We start from the raw sequence: 7,547 nt of genomic DNA on the forward strand, positions 1-7,547 counted from the left end.
CTTACTTAGAGCAAATAGTGCATTCCTTAAGCAAGGTCTTAAAATTAAGGGAAATTATCAATTGTAACCCTGAGTTTTGGCACTTTATCAATAAACCCTAAGTTTTTTTTATTATCAATGGTACCCTCGTACTATTAAGCGTTTTACAACCGTAAGCTTTTTAAATTTTACCGTCCAAAACCGTTAACTTTTTTTCTTTTTCTTTTATTTTTCATTCAAAACATAAAAGAAAGTAAACGGTTTTGAACGTTTTCGGACGGAAAAAGTTTTAAAAGGTTACGATTGTAAAGCGTTCAATAATACGAGGATACCATTAATAATAAAAAAAAACTTAAGGGTACCATTGATTATAACACCTCGGCCCCTCGGACCGCTGGTGACTACTAATGCAGACTGTAGACTAGCCCCACAAACCAACACAAGTCTTTCCAGCGCACTTTGGCCTCACTCGTGCGCACCCGGGAAAACTTCCCAGGAGGTCACCCATCCTAAGATTGCTCCCCACCAAGCACGTTTAACTGTGGAGTTCTTAGCAAATGGGCTCCCATGAAAAGAAGATGCACCTTGTTGATATGTGTAGTCTATCAATCCTTTTTCAAGCTAAATCTGGGGTGTTACATTGATAAAGTGATCCAAACACGCAATGATACGTACGGGAATGGATTGGACACGAAGATATAGAAGGATATTCCAAGACTGACAACAGTGCCTTGATCAGGTGTGGACTGCCAAGCCCCTTTTCAACGCAACAATGATGAATTCCTTTGATTAATCAAGGGAATGATCAATGTTCTTGGATAGGTTGAAGTGCAATCTTGAATGTCTGATCAAGAGGATGCACGTTCAAATGGAGGGCAAACTGGCCCAAGTAACCCAATTGCAAGCAATTGAAGAAAATTCAAACACTTGAAATTTTCTGAAATTTGGAAATTTTATTCAACATTCAACATGTCCTTTACAATGATTGATTCACTTATTTATAGAGTTAGGAAAGAGAGGTAGGCTGATTACATGAAGGTTTAACGGCTAATAACGGCTAATTACACGTGTACATAAAGACTTAAACAAAACAGAAACAAGGCAGCAGCTCCTTGGCTAATCCGTCAACTGGGCAACCTTGGTCTCCATTTTCAGTCCACCTCCGGTGACTTCCAGGAGGGCTCTTGGGTCATGGTAGTTAGCCCCATGTGCAGAGATTCCAGATCTACCCTCCACGTCATCCAATGGGCTCGGGTCACGTCTGGGCGGGCTTGCCAAGGTGGCTTGGTCAGTGGTCAGAAGCTGCTGGTTTTGGCCTGTTGTCCTTGTTGACTGAGTGACCTTTGTCTCGAGTTTCCATGAGCTTCCAATGATCATGCGTGGGACCCTTGGACCATGATGGCTAGGTCCTAATGTGGAGATTCCAATTATGCCCTCCACGTCATCCCATGGCTTCAGGATTCGTCTGTACAGGTCCACCAAGGTGGCCTGGTCAGTGGATCTGGTCAGAGATTGCTGATGGTCTTGAATGCCTTTGATCTTGGCTTGCTGTTGGCCTTTGTGATTGTTGAATGCTTCCTTGCTAGCTTTTGGGTTATTGTTGTTGTCCTTACGTGAGCCTAGCTGATATGGCTCATAAAGTGTCAAAACTCAGAAATACCATTGATAATTTCCCTAAAATTAATTCTCATCTAACCCTCTCTTTCCTCATAATCCCTTGTAATAAAAAATGAAAATTATATACATCATATGAAGTTATGAATATCTTACAAAATCACACATTATATAATTATTAATTTAAAACAAAATAATTTTAATTTATTTAATCCATAAATGAACAATATTTATGGATCATTAGAAGGAAAAAACAAAAAAAATGAATAGAGAAGAGTAGTAAAGTAAAGAAAATTGGGATGGAGTAAGGAAGTTAAAAGGTGGATAATTTGGGCCTAAAAAGGAAGAACAAAGCTTGAATAATAAGTTGTTAGAAAAAGACAAGTGTAAGACAAGGCAAATGCACAAGACGTGCTTTTGATCTGGACGTGGCCACTACCTTGTCCAATGTTTACATCTCTTTCCGTCCACGCTGGACTTCTCCTTTAGGTTTGGTAATAATTGTCTGAATCAGTTTGAATTGCTTTCTATAAATTTGTTACATATGTAAATATAAATAAAATATTTATAAATATTATGTAACAAATTTAATAGAATGAAAGACTATTGTTTAAATTATTAGTTCTTGTATATTTTTGAGATTAGATTAGATAAATTCTCGTGCAAATATATATTTTTATATTTTTAAAATATTTTAATTTTGTTTTAGTAACACTTAATTGATTTATTTGATATTTTATACAATTCTCCTTTTTAAAAAGATTTGTGTAGGTGAGTTGAAATTGTGACAATTTTCATAAGACTGAAAGGAAATTAATTGAATAGTGTAGGAAAAATTAGTCTATTAATTTTTTTCATTTTATTTAGTGCAACACTTTATAAGTTAGCTGAAATTTTATTTTTATTTTGTCGACTTTTAACTTGTTAATCCTAATTTTTATACCCAAAATTAATATTCTCTATTCTCTACAAACATTTTATTTTGAATAATGTCATAAACACTTTCTCTAATTCATATCTACAAGCCTTCTTTTACTTTCTCTTATTTTTTATATTATTCCCAAAATTTAATCATCCCTGTCAGTTTCATATTTGTGCAATTGTTGGTCGTTTACAAGCCAATAAGCGATAGAGATGACTAAGATTTTTTGTACTACCAATAAACCAATTGAACAAGTAAACAACATTAGGACAAAGAAAATCCTTTATTATTTCAGTTAGAAAACAAATACTTCCTTATTCAACCTATTTGTTCTATTGAGTTTTTGATTACTATTTACTTATCACTTTTAATTTGTATTTTATTCTTTTCAATAAGTTAAAATATAATCAAATGAAATTTTATTTGATTCGCCTCTTAATATTAATTTTTCATAATTTTTAATTAAACATATTAAGGTTTAAAATATTATCTTGACAGTGCGAAAAAACTAAATGAGACTAATCAGAGGGAATATTACTTTTCACTAGAAATCTAAATTCGAATTAGAGGTGTTCATTCGAGTTATTGAGTTAATTTCAAGTTAGATATTTCTAATTAGTTTGAAATCGAATTTTTTGTCCATATCGTTGTTTTATATAATTATAAATCATTTTTAAAGTAAGGTAAATCTGATTCAATTACAAAATTAAATAAATTATAAATTATCAAATTTATTTTAAACCCTCTAATTTAATTTTAACCTAAGTCTTTTATTCTCTCGGCCATTCCCATAAACAAAACAAAAGGACAAACACCCGGTATTTTTCCATACCAATGCATTCCCAGGAAACCTGTATAAGTGTAACAGCTGTTTACTCTCTGTTTCTCTAAAAATACAGAGAGGTTTGAGAAAGTCGATAAAAGTGCCTAAAACCTCCCACCAAACATATTACACTATGACTACTTCTCCTTTCTTTTCTTAATTCTTTTCTTCCTCCATTTTTTTATATCAATCATTTTCTTTACCAAACTTATCTATATAATCTATTTGTTCTTTATTATATTGATTCTTCATCAGAATAATTCTCAAACCCAACTCAAATTTTCAATTCTTAGCCTTCCTTTTACAGTTATTCAATCATTGTCATTCTCTTAATCTATTATTTGTACTTTCATTATAGTCAACACCCAAGTTTTTAAGGACATAATCACATAATCACCCTTTGAACAAGCTAGTTTTCTGGGTTTGATTCATCATTTTGGACTGCTTTTAAAATCAAAAGTTTCTGATAAGTGGTAAGTTTTCTGCAATCTTTTAAACTAGTTAGTTTTTGTGTCAGTAATTAACTCAAATAAAGCTTAAGCTGATGGTTGAGGTCCCAAAATATATTATATAGCTTAGCGGGTTAGAAGTGTGCAGAATATTCGACTTAAATTTTATATCTGTGACCTCTTGTCACATTGACACATTGATTACTGATAGATGATTTGATATAGAGTTTGTGGGTGGGTTTGTTTTTGTTTGGTGGGTTAAATTTTAATTTTGTTGTTGTAATTGGTGTTTGTTTATCTTTGGATAGTTGTAAATTTGAATGTATAAGACACGCCCTTTTACTCACTTTGGTTTTAGAAATGCATGCTTTTATAAACCACCAAAAAATTTAGGCTTAAGTCTGCATAGGCTATAGCTCAAGTCGTTTGATACAAACTTATTAAGAAATAACAAGCAGAGTTGATTGTGTACACTATACACTTATAGATATGAGTGTTCAAACCGTCTTATACTAATATTATGAATTTGGATATGTTTTCAAATGTAAGTTTGTCTTGTCTGATTAAAATGTGCAGAAAACAGAATTCTAAACTGCACAGTTTTAGATAATTCTCTAATCTTTCCATGCTTTTAAAATAATAAAAAACAAATTATAGATAATTTTAGGGTATTTTTAAATATTTTACGTAAATTGTAAATTTAAAAGGCGGACTGAATTTAGGTGTTGATGAAACCGAGTAATCAGCAATAGGAAAAAAGTAAAGGTATAAATTTTTGATGTAAATTTGCTAGGGGAGCCAAAGTCAATCTATAAAACATGTGTTTTTTTTTTTTGTTGAGGTTAAGTGGACCAATTAAATACCATCTACCTATAATGGTACTAGATAATGGATTTTTGAAAGAATTAAAACAAATGTCTGGTGAACAAGCACGAAAAAAAGGTCAACATAAGTGCTTTCCCCACAAAAATTTAAACCTGTGGTTAAGTATATAAAAGGCAGTGTGGTTCCTTATATTTTATGGGTTGGTTTCGTTTTTAAGGGGTGATGTTTTATGGGTTGGTTTCGTTTTTAAGGGGTGTCTAGAAAAGTAAAGCCACAATATTACAAGCGGATTTCTAAGTCTATATAATAATATTGCTAAATTAAGGTATTTGACCTCTTTTTTGCTGTGCTTTCTAGATAAATATTTACCTTGCTTTAGGTCAAAAACGACCTTATATAAATGTTGTAGCTTCTTTGCACGAGAGCCCTTTAAAAGTTCGAACAAAGGTGTCAATAAAATTTGAGTGTACATGCTAAATTCAGTGTCCTTAATTAAGATACCTACCTTGCACTTTGTTCCATACATGAACAATGATCAGAGTTTTATGATTTTGTGAATACAAATTTGATTCTCTAATGGAAATTCCTGATTGTGCAAATACATGAATTGGGTGCACTTTAGATGAAAACAACATAACATTAAAAAATTTCTGAGAAAACTTGTCTCTCAAGTCCATAATCTATCCCAAAAATGCTGAAAGAGGTTCCTATATACTTTCCTTAGTCTCTTTATCTTGTGTAATGGCTAGCCACCTAAAGAAACCAAGGAAATAGTGTAGTCTTATCCATATAGTTTCTATGTTTTAGCATGAGAGCATGCATAGTAATCAGGGACGGTGTAAAAATACCCAATAGTTTTTTAAAGCCTATTTATTTTTACATTTTTTTTGTAATTTTGAGGCCTAAAAACAACCAACTAAAGTAAAAGTAATGCAAACTTATATTTGAAACCCTTTAATTTCGACGACCTATACCATCAAAGACCTTGAACATGCCTATAACCACCCTATGCCATCGAAGACCTTGAACATGCCTATAACCACCCTATACTATCAAAGACCTTGAACATGCCTAGAACCACCCTGATAGTGTGATCAATGTCACATGATTCGCTAATCCCCTCGCAAATCGCAAATTGAAAAAAGGCGAATTATGCTAGGGGTTTTAGGCTATTTTGAACCATTTTTAGCAAATTGCGAATTCAATAGGCGAACTAACTAGCGAATTATGTTTCATTGAGAGTGATACTTAATCCTCGGTTGTATCTCAGTCTGGCTAATTCTATGTCTTACCTTTATTTCTTAAAACAGGTTGAAGTTATTAGGCTAATAAGGGATATATTGATCAAAAAGAAGAAACAAGCTTATAGGGAAAACACTAAGAGAGTTATAGTTTGTTTGAGCATATGGGGAAGCCAAGGAGGCTATCTTACATAGCAGTACCATCCCAAATCATAAACTCCCTCTCTTCGTCTTCCCTCAATTCTCTACTCGAGTCTCCGAAGAAATCTTCCAAGAGAGGAAAGAAGTTTGTTCTATGCAGCAACCTGATTAAGAGGCCAACCTTGTGTTTTTTGACACTAATTTTCGTCGTAGGATTTTTTGGCCTTATAAAACTCTACTTTAACCTCAATTTAGAGCCATTGACACAGTTGTTCCCTACCCCATGTAATCAGTTAGATACAGTTAAGTCAAACAATGGGATTATGCTTGCACAAGAAGAGCAGCTCGGGCTTAACAAGAGTATGCGCCGATTATCAGAAGACAAGAACATAAAAATGGTGAACGAGAAGGAAAATGAAGAGGCTTCTAGCACTTTCTGGAAGCAACCGGATAGTTTTGGGTATAAACCGTGTCTAACATTCAGCCAAGAATATAAGAAGACAAGTCCAGATATCCTTAAGGACAGGACTAAATACTTGATGGTGGTTGTAAGTGGTGGGATGAATCAACAACGGAATCAGATTGTTGATGCTGTTGTAATTGCTCGAATTCTTGGAGCTGCACTTGTTGTTCCTGTTCTTCAAGTTAACATCATATGGGGAGATGAGAGGTAGCTACACTTTCATTCCCATTTTCTATTTTTCCATTTTTGGATTGATTGACTGATTATTGTATCTATTGATGATGTGTTTAGTGAATTCTCGGATATATTCGATTTAGAGCACTTTAAGAAAACGCTTGCAGATGATGTACGAATTGTTTCATCACTTCCATCAACACACTTGAGGACCAAACCACCCGAGGAGAGTCAAACTCCCTTCGATGCCTCCCCACGATGGATCCGCCAACATTACCATGGAAAGGTAGCATTTATACGCATTTTTCTTTTTTTTCTGGGGTAGGCTAGAAAATCCCTACAGATGATTCTCAACATTTTAATGCTAGTTTTATTACCATTTTTTTTTTTAATTCTAAGGTAGGCTAGAAACCGGTTCTCAACATTTTTATGCTTACTTGTGGAACCAAGTCACCTATGACTTTGTTTATCGCTATATCACGGTCAACTAACTACATAGAATCGCATTGGCTAGCGAAAGTTAAAAATACACGTGTTCATAGTGTTGTGTTTACGTTCCTTGCAGCTCAGAAGATATGGGGTTTTGCTGTTACGTGGTCTAGATTCAAGGCTGTCGAAGGATCTCCCATCCGATCTGCAGAAGCTACGCTGCAAGGTATCATGTCGCATCACGATCAATATCACATCAATAATTTTTTGCGATCCTATGAATTGTTTCTGACGGTTCTGTTTTCTTGTCAGGTCGCCTTTCATGCCCTCAAGTTTGCCCCCCACATTTTACACATCGGTAACAAGATTGCTGAAAGGATGAGCCACAAAGGCCCTTATATAGCTCTCCATCTGCGCATGGAGAAAGATGTTTGGATTAGAACTGGGTGTTCACCGGGTTTGAGTACAGAATATGATGACATGATCG

At 34.1% G+C, this 7,547-nt stretch overlaps 1 protein-coding gene across 1 annotated transcript in view; it reads left to right on the forward strand.

Moving 5' to 3' along the window:
* The first annotated feature begins 3,349 nt into the window (after positions 1-3,349).
* The window catches only part of LOC130796834 (O-fucosyltransferase 20-like), a 5,770-nt gene continuing 1,572 nt past the window's right edge, over positions 3,350-7,547 (forward strand). Inside the window, exons 1-5 of the mRNA XM_057659234.1 lie at positions 3,350-3,811; positions 5,923-6,664; positions 6,749-6,917; positions 7,197-7,286; positions 7,373-7,547. The exon at positions 7,373-7,547 is cut by the window's right edge and continues 109 nt beyond it. Of these exons, the coding sequence (XP_057515217.1) occupies positions 6,018-6,664; positions 6,749-6,917; positions 7,197-7,286; positions 7,373-7,547 (1,081 nt within the window). The 5' untranslated portion in view covers positions 3,350-3,811; positions 5,923-6,017. The remainder of the gene's footprint in view (positions 3,812-5,922; positions 6,665-6,748; positions 6,918-7,196; positions 7,287-7,372) is intronic.

This window comes from Amaranthus tricolor, chromosome 12, assembly GCF_026212465.1.
Source record: "Amaranthus tricolor cultivar Red isolate AtriRed21 chromosome 12, ASM2621246v1, whole genome shotgun sequence".
NCBI lineage: Eukaryota > Viridiplantae > Streptophyta > Magnoliopsida > Caryophyllales > Amaranthaceae > Amaranthus > Amaranthus tricolor.